The sequence below is a fragment of the Nesoenas mayeri genome (assembly GCF_963082525.1).
Source record: "Nesoenas mayeri genome assembly, chromosome: 30".
NCBI lineage: Eukaryota > Metazoa > Chordata > Aves > Columbiformes > Columbidae > Nesoenas > Nesoenas mayeri.
This window is the reverse complement of record NC_137564.1, coordinates 4,026-18,388: the sequence shown is the minus strand read 5'-3', so window position 1 is coordinate 18,388 and position 14,363 is coordinate 4,026. Positions and strand designations below refer to the sequence as shown.

At 60.5% G+C, this 14,363-nt stretch overlaps 1 protein-coding gene across 1 annotated transcript in view; it reads left to right on the top strand.

Moving 5' to 3' along the window:
* The window catches only part of MEF2D (myocyte enhancer factor 2D), a gene marked incomplete at both ends in the record, with an annotated part of 34,086 nt that extends 21,197 nt beyond the window's left edge, over positions 1-12,889 (top strand). The window contains 6 exon segments of the mRNA XM_080361045.1: positions 4,073-4,263; positions 4,539-4,559; positions 7,953-8,079; positions 10,555-10,804; positions 12,557-12,716; positions 12,719-12,889. Coding sequence (XP_080217171.1) covers positions 4,073-4,263; positions 4,539-4,559; positions 7,953-8,079; positions 10,555-10,804; positions 12,557-12,716; positions 12,719-12,889 — 920 coding nt within the window.
* Between the last annotated feature and the right edge of the window lie 1,474 nt (positions 12,890-14,363).

Sequence of the window (14,363 nt, the reverse complement as noted above, 5' to 3'; positions counted from 1 at the left end):
CCTTGTCATCCCCAGACCCCACCGTCCCCAGATCCCACCATCCCCAGAGCCCTCTGTCCCCAGACCCCACCGTCCCCAGACCCCACTGTCCCCAGACCTCACTGTCCCCAGACCCTGCTGTGCCCAGATTGTGCTGTCCCCAGACTTCGCTGTCCCTAGACCCCTCTGTCCCCAGACCCTGCTGTCCCCAGACCCCTCTGTCCCCAGACCCTGCCGTCCCCAGGGCCCACCGTCCCCAGACCCCGCCATCCCCAGACTGCACTGTCCCCAGACCCTGCCGTCCCCAGACCCCGCCGTCCCCAGACCCCACTGTCCCCAGACTCCACTGTCCCCAGAGCCCTCTGTCCCCAGACCTTGCTGTCCCCAGACCCTGCCGCCCCCAGAGCCCTCTGTCCCCAGACCCTACTGTCCCCAGACCCCGCCGTCCCCAGACCCCACTGTCCCCAGACCCCTCGGTCCCCAGAGCCTGCTGTCCCCAGACCCTGTTGTCCCCAGACCCCACTGTCCCCAGACTCCACTGTCCCCAGAGCCCTCTGTCCCCAGACCCCACTGTCCCCAGACCCCGCCATCCCCAGACCCCGCCATCCCCAGACCCCGCCATCCCCAGACCCTGCTGTCCCCAGACCCCGCCATCCCCAGACCCCGCCGTCCCCAGACCCCACCGTCCCCAGAGCCCTCTGTCCCCAGACCCCGTTGTCCCCAGACCCCGTTGTCCCCAGACCCTATTGTCCCCAGAGCCCTCTGTCCCCAGACCCTGCTGTCCCCAGACCCCGCCGTCCCCAGGCCCCTGCCACCCGCGGCTGTCCCCACGCCGGCTGCGGGAGGGCAGCGTGACTCTGGCTCTGCCACCGCGCTCGTGGTTTTCGGGTACCTGGGACATTTCCTCCTCCTCCCTCGCAGCCTGCGCAGCGCAGAGCGATCACCTGCTGCCTCTGAGTCACCACCCGCGGGCGCCTCTGCTCGCATCCTGCAGCCATTCCGCTGCATCCCCATGTCCTCCACGGTGCCACCGGCGCCGGGGCCTCGGGGCAGGGCAGCACCCCGGCCCTGCTGCCCCAGCCCATGGGGTGCAGACGCTCCCGGAGCGCTCTGCCTTTTTTTGGGGTCAGGGTTATCCCGAAATCCCAGCTCTTCTATCTAGCTTTGCGGGGGTGGCCAGATCCAGGCTGGGGTAGCACCCATGGTCACCTGGGTCACACCGGGACCCTGCACCCCAATCCACATCCCAGCTCAAAGTGGCAGTTGCCCTGGGAGCTGCGTGTGCATCCGTGTCGGTGCCACCTCAGGATGTTAAATATCGAGGAGTTTCACATATTTTTTGACTTCGCCTCCATTGGCTTTTGTGTGTCCCTCAGCGCAGCCCCGTCCCCAGCACATGTCACCCTGGGAATCTTTTGCACCTTCATTGTTAACAAAGCGAAAAGCCAGTGGCCTTGCAAGCGAAATGCATGGAGTTCATGGGGCGTGGAGGTTGCACCAAACAGGGAACTGCTGGAGAGGGTCCAGCGTAGGGCAACAAAGATGATTAAGGGAGTGGAGCACCTCCCTTATGAAGAAAGGCTGAGGGAGCTGGGGCTCTTTAGTTTGGAGAAGAGGAGACTGAGGGGTGACCTTATTAATGTTTATAAATACATAAAGGGTGAGTGCCACGAGGACGGAGCCACGCTCTTCTCGGTGCAAACAATGATAGGACAAGGGGTAATGGGATCAAGCTGGAACACAAGAGGTTCCACTTAAATTTGAGAAGAAACTTCTTCTCAGTGAGGGTGGCAGAGCCTGGAACAGGCTGCCCAGGGGGTTGTGGAGTCTCCTTCTCTGCAGACATTCAAAACCCACCTGGACATGTTCCTGTGTGACCTCACCTGGGCGTTCCTGCTCCATGGGGGGATTGGACTGGATGAGCTTTTGAGGTCCCTTCCAATCCCAAACATACTGTGATACTGTGATCCCTGATGTTCCCGGTGATTCGGGGCTGGGCGGACACCTCACTGGGGACAGAAAGCCGGTCCCGTCCCTTGGGCAGGGACATGGGTGCAGGATGCAGCAGCTCCCGGCGCTGTCCGCTCTTATCCCCGGGGCCATCCCCGTGCCCAGCTCACCCATCACCGCCGCGTCCGGCGCTGGGGCGGCTCGGGGAGCGGTGTCGGCTGCTGCTCGACCCGCTGAGCACGCGCCGCGGCTGCGGCGGCGCTGCCACCAGCCGCCTGCTGAAATGCAGATGTAGCGCAATGGTAGATGTGATTAATAATGCAATCAGCGACCTATTTTTCCCGGTCTAACGTGCAATGAATATGAGGGCTGAAGCCTGGTGATTGCTAAACGCCTTTCTATCTTTGGGGCCTATTCATAAAAAAAAAAAAAACCCTCATCAGAACGGTAATCTGATCCAATTTATTCCTTTCCTGATGTTCATCAAATCTTTTCCTTTTAAAATCTTTTTCTTCCTTTCCTTTCTTCTTTTCCCCCCCTCTTTGCACATAAAATCCTTAAGTGGGGCAGCAGGAGGAGGAGGGAACCTCAGATCTTCAAAGGGGCGGTGGGATCGGTGAACCGAGTCCTCGCTCTGCCACAGCCCCTTTTTTTACTGCTCCAGTACCATAAAGACACCTTAAAACTGAGCCTAACAATGATTACCCCGCCTTGCCAGGGCCCCAGTGCCCTGCTAGAGCAGCGTATTTGCCTTGCTGCAAATCAGGCTTGTCGTATTTATTGCTCGTTATTGCAGTAACAATCATGGGTTCCTGCAGGTTGAGGAGCTGCCGTGGGCACCGGGAGCTGCCTGCGCTGCCTGCACCCCTGCCTGCACTGCTTGCACCCCATCTGTGCTGCCTGCACCCCTGCCTGCACTGCTTGCACCCCTGTCTGTGCTGCCTGCACCCCTGCCTGTGCTGTCTGCACCCCTGTGCTGCCTGCACCCCTGCCTGCACTGTCTGCACCCCTGTGCTGCCTGCACCCCTGCCTGCACTGCCTGCACCCCTGTCTGTGCTGCCTGCACCCCTGCCTGTGCTGCCTGCACCCCTGTCTGCGCTACCTGCACCCCTGTGCTGCCTGCACCCCTGCCTGTGCTGCCTGCACCCCCGCCTGTGCTGCCTGCACCTCTGCCTGTGCTGCCTGCACCCCTGTGCTGCCTGCACCCCTGTCTGTGCTGCCTGCACCCATCTGCGCTGCCTGCACCCCTGCCTGTGCTGCCTGCACCCCTGCCTGTGCTGCCTCCACTCCTTGCTGCCTGCACCCCTGTCTGTGCTGCTTGCACCCCTGTCTGTGCTGCCTGCACCCCTGCCTGTGCTGCCTGCACCCCTGCCTGCGCTGCTTGGGCCCCATCTGTGCTGCCTGCACCCCTGCCTGCACTGCCTGCACCCCTACCTGTGCTGCCTGCACCCCTGCCTGTGCTGCCTGCACCCCTGTCTGTGCTGCCTGCATCCCTTCGTGTGCTGCCTGCACCCCTGTCTGCGCTGCCTGCACCCCTGCCTGTGCTGCCTGCACCCGTCTGTGCTGCCTGCACCCCTGTGCTGCCTGCATCCATGTCTGTGCTGCCTGCACCCCCGCCTGCACTGCCTGCACCCCTGTCTGCACTGCCTGCACCCCTGCGCTGCCTGCACCCCTGTCTGTGCTGCCTGCACCTCTGCCTGTGCTGCCTGCACCCCTGCGCTGCCTGCACCCCTGCGCTGCCTGCACCCCTGTCTGTGCTGCCTGCACCCCTGTCTGTGCTGCCTGCATCCCTTCCTGTGCTGCCTGCACCCCTGCCTGCGCTGCCTGCACTCCTGTGCTGCCTGCATCCCTGTCTGTGCTGCCTGCACCCCTGTGCTGCCTGCACCCCCACCTATGCTGCCTGCACCCCTGTCTGTGCTGCCTGCACCCCTGCCTGTGCTGCCTGCACCCCTGCCTGGCTTGTGGCAGGTTCACCCAGTGCTGCAGTGAACCTGCCAGAGTGCAGGAGGGTTTTGGGGACCCGGGGGGTGCGGTGATGCTCTCCCAGGACGAAGCACCGGTGGAACGTGGCTGTGGCACCGCTCGCCATGCGTTCACCACCGCCGTGCATTCACCTTCCCCTCTGTCACCTGTTTTCCTGCAGGTAACGGCTACGTGAGCGCCAGAGCCTCCCCGGGGCTCCTTCCCGTGTCCAACGGCAGCAGCTTGGGCAAGATCATCCCGGCCAAGTCGCCGCCGCCGCCCTCGCACAGCACGCAGCTCGCCACCAACAGCCGCAAGCCCGATCTACGTGTGATCACCTCGCAGAGCGGGAAGGGCTTAATGCACCATTTGGTGAGTGCCCAGCAGAGGCGAGCGCGCTGGGAGCGTGTCCCCAAGGCCCTAGACGTGTCCCCTGCCCGCAGACGGGTCGCTGTGGGGACTTTGCGCTGGAGCAGATGGCCGCGCGGGCTCCGTTCCGTGCTGTGGCGGTGGGAGCTGGCCGGGCGCTTCGGGTTCCCGTTTGCACCGTGCTGGTGCAAAGCCCCGTGCGCAGCGTCGGTGGGCGAGCGTGCGGCGCGCTGGGTTAACGGTGCCTCTCGGTTTTCTCTCTGTTCTCCCGCGGGCAGACGGAGGATCACCTGGCTCTGGTGAGTTCCCTGCTGAGTGCGCTTCGTGGCGGGGTGATGCGTGGGCTGCTTGTCCCCTCGGTCCCCACACCCTGCCCGCTGGACACCGTTTGCCCTCCGCTGGGAGCACAGTGGGACGCGGGTGCCTGCACAGATGTCACATCCAACCCTGCCGTGCCGCAGAAAATCAATCCCGATTAAAACACACTTTTAGGAAAACCAGGTGGAAAAGGAGGAGCCCGTGGCCATGCTGGGGGCTGACACGAGCTGTGAAGTGCGTGGTTCTCCACCAAGGCCAGCAAAGCTGTGTTGTTTTCCCCGCAAGCTCAGCCAGGTCCCTTTTGAGGTCGGCGCTGCATGGAGCCAACCTGGACCGGGACCTGTCCCGTGGGCTTTGCCGGAGCCACCGCAGGTCACAGCACGGGGAGCCCTGGCCCGCTGCCACCACATGAGAGATAGGGAGTCAGTCAGGCTCTTCCCATATTAAGGATATTATTTAAAGCCTGTGTAAATCCGCTGGCTGGCTGGTACGCTCCCTAAACCTTTGTGCACGGGGGTAGTTTTCCATGTTATTTTTGTGGCTTTGCTTTTTTTCCCGCCCCTGCCAGCAAAGTGAACACCACCTTGTTTGTGGCAATGATTCACCCTGCTCTGTTGCTATTCTGGTGCAAGGCAGATGGGCGACAGGTCAGCGCAGCGAGGAAAGGGCGAGAGGATGCAGCGAACGCAGCCAGGGCGAAGCTCTCCAAAAACCCAGGAGTAAGCCAATACCTCTCGCAGCCTGCAAGGAGACACTCTTAGCCAGGGGAAGGGTTGGCCAAGGCTTTGGCAGACGCAAATTCTGCCTCTTTCCATGCCCCAAACCTCTTCTTGCTCAACACCGCGCTCCCAGCAGCTCCAGTGCCTCAGTTTCTCCATCTGCGGAGCGATCGCAGCCAGCACCCGCCTCCCCATCTGCTCGTCACCGTTCTGCTGCCAGAGGGCATTGCCTGTCTCCGAGCTGGAGGAGCAGTTTGCTTTAGGCAAAAATCAGCCAGGTTGGCATGAAGAGTTTTAATTGTTAGTCTGAGATAACCCGGTTGCTTTTTGCCTGAAGTGAAGTATGGTCCTCGCCCAAGCTGAGCTGGCAGCGGGGAGGTGGAGAGTGATGAAATCCTTGAGGGGGTGGACAGGGACCTCAGCGCAGCTGGATGGGAAGGGGACATCAGGAGGGGGACACACAGAGCCCCATCTCGGCTGCTCTGCGGATTTGCCTCCTGCCTGGCGCAGATGCCCCCCTTTGCTCTGCTAACCTTCCCCCCACATCTGCTCCCTCCGTGTTGCTCAACCTACACACCAGAGCTGCTCTCCAAATGGCAACTCCCACCTCCTTACACACTCCGGATGAGTCAGTGGCCCCCCCGCCAGACCTGCCCGCTCCCCCCCCGCAGCCCCTGCCGCCCCCAGGGCTCTGAGCACCTTCTGCTCCTGTAGTGGGTTCAGAGACCCCCCGTTTCTCCCAATGGGAAGGGGAGAGCAGGACCCGTTTCCCACGCCCACGGCGAGCGCGGTCTCACCCCTGAGCATGCCTGCATGGGTTTGACATGAACCGCAACGGTTTGCAACCGGGAGCGTTTTGCAGGGTGCACGGGGGTGTGAGTGCACAGGGGTTTGAGTGCACGGGGGTGTGAGTGCACGAGGGTGTGAGTGCATGGGGATGTGAGTGCACGGGGATGTGAGTGCACGGGGTTGTGAGTGCACGGGGGTGTGAGTGCATGGGGTTGTGAGTGCACGGGGGTGTGAGTGCATGGGGGTGTGAGTGCATGGGGGTATGAGTGCACGGGGTTGTGAGTGCATGGGGGTGTGAGTGCACGAGGGTGTGAGTGCACGGGGATGTGAGTGCACGGGGGTGTGAGTGCATGGGGCGGGGGGGGCAGCTCACACACCTCTGCATGAATTGGGCTGAAAATGTGGGTGCTCCCTACAGCACAGCTGGGTCTGATCCCCCCGCGCTCGCCTCGGGGTGTAAGGAGGGCGGCTGCTGCCCGTTCCCGGCGCCGATCCGCTGCTGCTCAGCCGCATCCCTGAGCCCTGCGTCGCGGGCAGGGATGTCCTCATGCTGTCACCCCCCCTAGGAAAACCACAGAGCAAGGGGCTGCAGGTCGCATCCTGGTGCGGTGCCCGCAGGAGGGGCACGGTGTGAATCCTGCCCACCGTGGTGTTCACCGCAGTGTCCTTCCCCCAGTGGGCTCTGCGAGAAAGCAGCGTTGCCAGCGGGATGAACGCCAGGAAAACCTGCTCCTCCAGCCCCAGGGCTTTAGCAATTAGAGCCCTGCTAATCGCCTTCCCTGGCTGGCAGAGAGGGACCTGCAGCGTGTGGGCACAGGGCGCTGCAAATCCCACACGCCGGGGTGCGCTCACCCTCCGGAGGTGGCCAGGGCAGGGGTTTTAACCTGCTGTCCTATCCCGGGAGGGTCCTGCGTGGCCGTGAACTGTTGCACAGTTCCATGCGTGGCCCTAAAAGGCTGTGGGAGCCCTCGGTGCCGCGCAGGCTCGCACCGCGTCCCCGGGGACGCCACAGCCTCGTGCCGGGCGTGATTGGAGCTGGGCACTGCCCCAGTCTTCACGGGGTGACGTGTGCCGGGGTGCTGCAGATTAGAGTCAAGCCTCTTGAGCCTGATTTAAATCAGATCAGCAGAGACAGTCCAGATTATCTGCCTTGTAAACAGGGCTGAATCTGACCCGTAGACCCACCCACGTGGAAACCCACGGGGGGAAGCTGCTGTGCGCCGGTCCAAGGGCAGAATTTTTCCCCAGTGGACCTGTTCATGAGCAGTCACCCGAATCTCACGTAGGCACCGAGCCAGCAGGTTGCTGAGCACTGAGTTTTTAGTGTAAGGGTGCCAGGGTGCCTTTAAAATGCCGAGACTGATGCTCGCGCGCTGGTTCTCAGCCGTGGGTGCTGCAGGGAGGCGTCAGCTCCGCGCTGCGTTACCCGCTCCTGGGTTTGCTCGCTGCGTTTCTCGCTCCTTGAGCAGCGAAGCCTCGTGCGTCCTTTGGAAAACAGTGGGTTTTTACATCAGAAGGAACTCAGAGCAAGGCAGCCCACTGTTCCTCCCCTCCGGGCACGCTGGGACGTTGCTCGTCCTTGTGGGTGAGGCACAACCCTGCGCTGAAAAGTGACCCAAGGGCGATGCCAAGTGACCTGCAAATGAATGTCACAAGGGTCCTATGTGTTTATAACTGGTGTGGTTTGTGCTTTGCTGCAATGAGGAACATCCAGAGGGTGGATCCTGCTCAGTCCCCCATCGCTGGTGCACGACGCTGCTCAGCAGAGCAGCTGCAGAAATGGGGGTTCGGGGGGCGCAAGCCACGGGGACACCGGCGTAAAACACATCTGGGTTCTAACTCACTCTCCCTTGGCTTCCCCAGCAGAACACGCAGCGGTTAGGTGTCTCGCAAGCAACTCACTCTTTAACCACGCCGGTTGTGTCCGTGGCTACTCCGAGCCTGCTGACGCAGGGGCTGCCGTTCTCCGCCATGCCCACAGCCTACAACACAGGTGAGAGCGCTCGGCGGAGCTTTTCAAACGGATAATTCAATACGAGAGGGGAAAGTGCTGCTGCAAGCACGTGCTTGGCTCTACCGCCCAGCTGCAGCGTCGCTCGCGGAACTCGCTGCCGCAAGAGCCGCTCAAGTCCTGGAGATCCGCGGGATTAAAATCAAGGGGAAACTCATTATATAAATAATGAGAATGCCCGGCATATCCAGGAGGGCATGATTCTCTCATGCTACAGCTCATTGCGTTGCGCTGGCAGCATGAAGGTGCTTTTAAGTGGATGCTAATTACAGCTACACCCATCTCCAGGCTCTTGAGAGCTCCGGGTGATGTTGTAATAGGGGCTTAATGAAAATTCAGTGTCAGGCCCCCAAAAGTTGGGGAAGAATGCAAACCAGCCTGCTCGTAGGCACGTCGGAATTGGGCTGGTGGGGTTCGGGCCGGCCCGAGGCGGCGGTTACGGCACGGGGTTGTTCACCCGCAACCTGTCAAACCTCCGCGAGGGCTTTAAGGACTTTTCGTGCGTAACTCGCTGTGGCGATTCGCTCGGAGAGAAGTTTGCGAAAATATCGAAAGCTGCTTGTCTGGAAGAAGCCAGAATAGGTGTGTTGGGAACTCCCTCTCCTAATTAGTAGGTGTAGCCCAGAAGATGCCTGGTGGTGCGTGACGAGCCGGCTCCTCTCGCGGCGTGGTCCACCGCAGCCAGCAGCCCCAAAATAGCTTCTAATTGAGCCCTGTGCTGCTGGCACTCGGACGGAGGGGGGGCTGACATTTCAGCTTGCTCTATGTATTTCTCCTCTCGCAGATGCCCGCGGGCAGAGCAGCGATCGCACTCCGGGGGTGTCATCCTATGGGTCGCTATAGGGTGTAGAGCAAACTCCCAAGCGCGGGGTGTTCTTTCCAGGATTAATGGGGTGGGAATTCTCTCGATCTCAGGCTGATGAGGTTGTGCGGAGGTTCCTGAGCACGGGCCCTTCCCCTGATTCAATCCAACCCGAGCGGCCGCGAGATGCGCGATGGCTCCGGTTCAAGCTCTTGGCACCGGCCGCGGGGGTGGCTGTTGTAACAGGGGGTGTCAGGAGCTCCTAAACCAGAATGGCTGGTGCTGGGGGGGTGGGGGCAAGGAAAGGGTGAAGCACCCAGCTCGGGGACTCGAGGGTGTGCCTTGAATCGGCTTTGGCAGCGGTTCAGCGCCTTCGCGCCACCTCTGGCTTCATGTTCTGCTGGTGTGGGTTTGGCCCTGTGAGGTGGGGGGGCTGAACCCACAGAGGGAGGAAGAAAGGGAGGGAGGGGGGGGATTTGAGGCTCAGGATGTGTGGATGTTTCCACATCAGAAGACGCAGCTCTGGGGAGACTGCCCAAAGGTTTGAGCATCTCCTGGGAGAGCAGTTCCCCCCCCACTCCCCATTTCCCCTCTATTTCCCACCCATTAGGACATCACCCCCCCGTTAGCACATCACCCCCCGACCCGGGTTGGGGTGCTCGGCTGCATTTGGGGATGATACCGGAGTTCGTGCATGGGAAGAGCATCCCCCTCCCCTCCAAATATGTTGGGGTGGGGACACGGGGACCGGCTCTGGTGGGGAGGGGGGCGGGAGCGGCGGCTGCGCGGGTGGGGAGCGCCCCCTGCTGGCGTGGGGGTGACCCAGGCACGGGGGGGTCTGTGTGCTGTACACCCCATTGTGTCCACCGGGGGGGTCTGGGGGGATCCAGGCACCGCGATCCGTCCTGAGTGGGGGGGGTGCAGCACGAGGCTGAGATTTTGGGGGGGCAGCGGCACCCAGTGGGTGCGGGATGGTGTGGAGGTGGCGGGGGGGTCCTGTTAAGGCTTGTAACTTAAAGGTGGAAGAGCCGTGTCCTACAGCCGGCAGCCTGTGACACCGCAGCGGTCACAGAATCACGGAGTCATAGAATCGTTTTGGTTGGAAAAGCCCCTCAAGATCATCGAGTCCAACCGCTCCCCACCCTGTCCCTGCCCCATGTCCTGAGAGCCTCATGTCCATCTGTCCAACCCTCCAGGGATGGTGACTCCAGCACTGCCCTGGGCAGCCTGTTCCAATGCCCCACAGCCCTTTGGGGAAGAAATTGTTCCCAAATCCAACCTCAACCTCCCCTGGCGCAACTTGAGGCCGTTTCCTCTGCTCCTGGCGCTTGTTCCTGGGGAGCAGAGCCCGACCCCCCTGGCTCCAAGCTCCTTTCAGGCAGATCAGAGATCAGAAGGTCTCCCCTCAGCTCCTGTTCTCCAGCTGAACCCCCAGGTCCCTCAGTCTCCATCACATTGTGCTCCAGCCCCTCACCAGCTCCGCTCCCTTCTCTCCACTCGCTCCAGCACCTCGAGGTCTCGTCATGCTGTGAGCTATAGCTGGTTGGGGTCCCTATATGGGGGGTCTCTATGGGGGGTTCTCCATCCTCCTGCAGTGCTCATGGCTCTGTCGGGGGTTTGACATTGAGCTGAGCCAAGGGCTTCTTTCTCTCCAGATTATCAGCTGACGAGCGCTGAGTTGTCCTCGCTGCCAGCGTTCAGCTCGCCGGGGGGGCTGTCCCTTGGCAACATCTCTGCCTGGCAGCAGCAGCAGCAGCAGCAGCAACAGCAGCAGCAGCAACAACAGCAGCAGCAACAACAACAGCAACAGCAGCAGCAACAGCAGCAGCAACAACCGCAGCAGCCGCAGCAGCAACAGCAGCCGCAGCAGCAACACCTGGTTCCTGTATCACTAGGAAATCTAATGTAAGTGCAATGAGTGCCAAGGGACGCTCAGGTGGTGTTGTCAGGGAGGGGAACAACCTGCAGAACGCAAGCTGGGACCCTCTGCTGGGTGACTGTCACCTCCCACTGCATGGTCCCCCCCTGTTCGCACCATCCTATGGGAGCAGATGTGCCCACAGCTGCAGGAACAGCCAGTTCCTGAAGTTTGGGGAGTGCGGGCGTAGAATCATTGAACCATTTCGGTTGGAAAAGACCCTCAAGATCACCAAGTCCAACCATTAACCCAACACCGGCACTAACTTATGTCATCCCCACATCTTCTAGTGGACCCCTAATATAGAAAGAGGGTAACTTTGAATATTGAAAATGAATTGCTTAATGCCAGGGAAAGTGGATCTGAAGTGGATCCACTTTTAGTCTGGAACAAAGCGTCTGCACACTGAGTGTCTTAGTCGAAGGGAAGATTTAAGCATCTTGCACTAAGACTGTGGGACAAAGAGGCAGAAACTGAAGAGGAGGATTCAGTGACTTTGCCCCAAAGCAGCTTAGGATTAAGAGTAACGCCCAGCCAGGTGAATGTGCGGATGCACCGCGCTTTTGTGCAGTGAGGTCAGTGCGTTTCTCCCCTCCTGGAGCACGTTTTCCAGGCGTCCCCAGCAGCTCCCTGGACCTCGTGCACCAGCAGATGTGCGGAAAGCCCGAGGAATACGTGGGGTTATAGTAAAGAGACTAAAGATGTTCCCGGCTTGGAGCAAAAGCGCCACCCGAGCGCTCCGCCGGATCTGTGCGGCCCGGGAGGGCTCTGGGCAGAGCCACGAGGGTGTCACAGCCTGTCCCTCTCCTCTCTATGGCTGAGGCGCTGCTGTGGGGACAGCAGGGGATGGAGCTGGTGTGGGATGGGTGCTGGTGTGGGATGGGTGCTGGTGTGGGATGGGTGCTGGTGTCAGATGGGTGCTGGTGTCAATTGGGTGCTGGTATCAGACGGGTGCTGGTATCAGACGGGTGCTGGTGTCGGATGGGTGTTAGTGTTGGATGGGTGTTGGTGTTGGATGGGTGTTGGTGTTGGATGGGTGCTGGTATCAGATGAGTGCTGGTATCAGATGGGTACTGGTGTCAGATGGATGGTGGTATCAGATGGGTGCTGGTATCGGATGGGTGCTGGTGTTGGATGGGTGCTGGTATCAGATGGGTGCTGGTATCGGATGGTGTTGGTGTTGGATGGGTGCTGGTGTCAGATGGGTGCTGGTGTCAGATGGGTGCTGGTATCAGATGGGTGCTGGTGTTGGATGGGTGTTGGTATCAGATGGATGCTGGTGTTGGATGGGTGTTGGTATCAGACGGGTGTTGGTGTCGGATGGGTGTTGGTGTCAGATGGGTGCTGGTGTTGGATGGGTGCTGGTGTTGGATGGGTGTCAGATGGGTGCTGGTATCAGACGGGTGCTGGTGTCAGATGGGTGCTGCCTGCAGGGTTATGTGGGGTCTAATCCTGGCTCGGCAGCACCACATCACGGTCAATCCACAGGTTATGAATTCTGGAGCCATAATAATTCTAATTATGAATCGAGATCCATTGTCTAGTCCAGATTCATAGTCTAGTCCAGGTTCATATTCTAACCCAGATTCATCATTCTGGATTCGTTCAGCCCCGGGGTGTGCGGGTTATGAGTTCTGTGGATTGGAGGGTAAAAGGCCACCGATAAGATGAATAATGAGAGCCTCCCCGTTGTCTTCCTCCCCTCCTCCTCCTCCTCTCCCAACCCTCCGGCCGCCCAGACAAGGGAGTCACTTGTCCCACACCACCACTTTGACTGTCAACACCAACCCCAACATCAGCATCAAGTCAGAGCCCGTCTCGCCCAACCGGGAACGAAACACTGCCACCCCGCTCAGCACCTTCCCCCACCAGCCCCGGCATGAGCCCACCGGCCGCTCGCGTCCGTCGACAGCCTCAGCAGCAACACCAGCTCCTACGAAGGCAACAGCGAGCGGGACGATCCCACCCGCCCCGATTTCGGCTCATCCCTGGGCCTCCTGCGACCCACCAGCGAGCCCGAGGGGGAGAGCCCCTCCGTAAAGCGCATGCGGTTGGATACCTGGGTCACATAACGGGTCCCCACCGGCCCTGGGAGCGTCGCCGGCTCGCAGCGCGGCCACGGGGTGGGGTGGGAAGGGTGGGAGAGGGTGGGCACGGGGGCAAAACGGGTTACGGGGATGGGATGGGGTGGGGGGGAAAGTATCATAAACTGCCTGAGAAATAGCTTTAGGATTACGTAGGCATTCATTCTAGCGCAGCAGGTGCCGCACGCAGTACGTCCGGCGCTCCTCGGCCGGCGGCCGCGGGCTCGGGAACGGCCGGGGGCGCGGCGAACGGGGGACAGGAATCAAATAGCCGCTCCTCGCCGCAAAAAGCAGATCCTGGCGAGATCCCCGCGAGCCGGAGCAGGCGGGGACATCGGGGCGTCCCCGGGGAGGTCGCGATGCGCTCCGAGGGGCCACGCACGGAGCGTCCCCAAAACGCAGCCCCCGGGCTGTCGCAGGGAGAGGCGGTTCGGCCGCGATCCAGCTCTCAGGAAGGGCGAAGGGCTTTGGCAGGTGCCAGTTTTCCTTAAAGACAGTTTTCCTAACCCGTTTTTCCTCACCCGGCTCGGGCAGGCAGGTTGGCATTGGCGAGCCTGGCTTCAAAATGGAACACGGCGTGTAAAAGCGCGTCGGGGGAACTCGAAGCAGATTTTTAAGGCTTAATCCTGTTTGCGTCCTTTCTGGCAAATAAGGGAGCTCCGCTATTCCTGGCCATAGTCATTTTAAAACCTTTCCCACCTTGACCCCAAAATGCAGCGGCTGCAGGTTGGAGGGTTTGGAGGAGCCGGACCCGTTCCTGCTGGTAGATGCTTTAGGGATGGGTTTTGGCCCTGCAAACGCTCTTCTCCGCTGCCAAACGGCTCTTTTGGTGACCGGAGCCACTCCGGGAGCTGCTTTGTGGCCAATGTCCCCGCCAAACCAGCCCAAAAAGAGGGGAGCAAAAAAATCACGCTAGGATTTCGACCTAACGATACCAAAAAAAGTTGATGGTTATGATGAAATGAATGGGGGCAACTTGCGAGTGGTTGGAGGACGAGAGGAGAACGGGGAGCCCTTCAAAAATGGAGTGAAAACGTGAAAAACAATGGCCAAAGAGGGAAAGCGTGGCCGCGTCCTGCCCGGTTGGGCAGAGCGGTGCACGAGCGAAAGAGATGATTGCAATGAATCTGGCACATCCCTTCTGAGCTGGCGTCTCCCTCACCTCTCGCCGGCGGTGAAACCGGTTTCGGATGCGGGGACTGGGCAGAGTGATGGAGGCGGCCGGCGCTCGGCCCGCGGTTGAGCTGCTGTTGGGTACCGGCATCTCGCCGGCATCTCACCGCATCTCATCTTCCCCCAAAATCCCCGCCTTGGGGATCGAGGCACGGAGAGATAGACCAGCTAAGATTCCTCGCTAAAATCTTGGAGGTATCCAATCGCTGCCACAAAGTTGTTCCAAATGATGATTTATGGGTGTTTTTTAATGCGAAATTTTGAATCCCCTCTCCTGCTCCAATGCTCC